Source organism: Etheostoma spectabile, unplaced genomic scaffold, assembly GCF_008692095.1.
Source record: "Etheostoma spectabile isolate EspeVRDwgs_2016 unplaced genomic scaffold, UIUC_Espe_1.0 scaffold498, whole genome shotgun sequence".
In the NCBI taxonomy this organism is placed as follows: domain Eukaryota; kingdom Metazoa; phylum Chordata; class Actinopteri; order Perciformes; family Percidae; genus Etheostoma; species Etheostoma spectabile.
Window position 1 is genome coordinate 154,334 of NW_022605619.1, and position 687 is coordinate 155,020.

The 687-nt window shown below is 41.9% G+C and overlaps 1 protein-coding gene across 1 annotated transcript in view; it reads right to left on the minus strand.

Annotated features, from left to right (window-relative positions):
• Positions 1-687, minus strand: part of LOC116686806 (rabphilin-3A) — a gene marked incomplete in the record, with an annotated part of 75,049 nt that overhangs the window by 1,686 nt on the left and 72,676 nt on the right. The window contains 1 exon segment of the mRNA XM_032511856.1: positions 348-444. Coding sequence (XP_032367747.1) covers positions 348-444 — 97 coding nt within the window.

Below are 687 nucleotides of genomic sequence, written 5' to 3' on the forward strand. Positions count from 1 at the left end.
TGGGTGGATGGATGGATGGATGGATGGATGGATGGGTGGGTGGAAGGAAGGATGAATGGATGGATGGATGGGTGGATGGATGGATGGATGGATGGATGGGTGGATGGATTGATGGATGGGTGGATGGATGGATGGATGGAGGAGTGGGTGGATGGATGGATGGATGGATGGAAATCTGATATGTACACGTCCCCAATGAAAATCTAAAGTAAATTTTAGGGGCTCAAACGCTGCAGCAGTGGCGATGCAAGGCGTAGTCGTGGTACAACAGATTTGTCTTTAAATCCAAACGTAGCAGCAGATGTAGCCTAATTTAACCAAAGCAACGATAATAATCACATATTTACCGATGTAGTCGTTGGACTTCCCAATGTCGTAATCCCACACCGAGATATCTAAAACCTTCTTGGCCAGTTCACTGTGTTTGATTTCATAGCCGAATTCCTGAAATTTGATCAAGACAATATTAATATTAGTAACAGTTTCCACACTTGAGTTACAAAGAATATGAACACAATGACTTGATTATAATTTAAAGGTCCCATGACATGAACACTTACTTTATTTTAACATTAAGATGAGTTCCCCCCAGGCTGGCTATGCCCCCCCTAAGGTCTATATAAAGAGACCTCAGATACAGTATTAGGGACAACTAAGGTCTATATAAAGAGACTTCAGATACAGTAT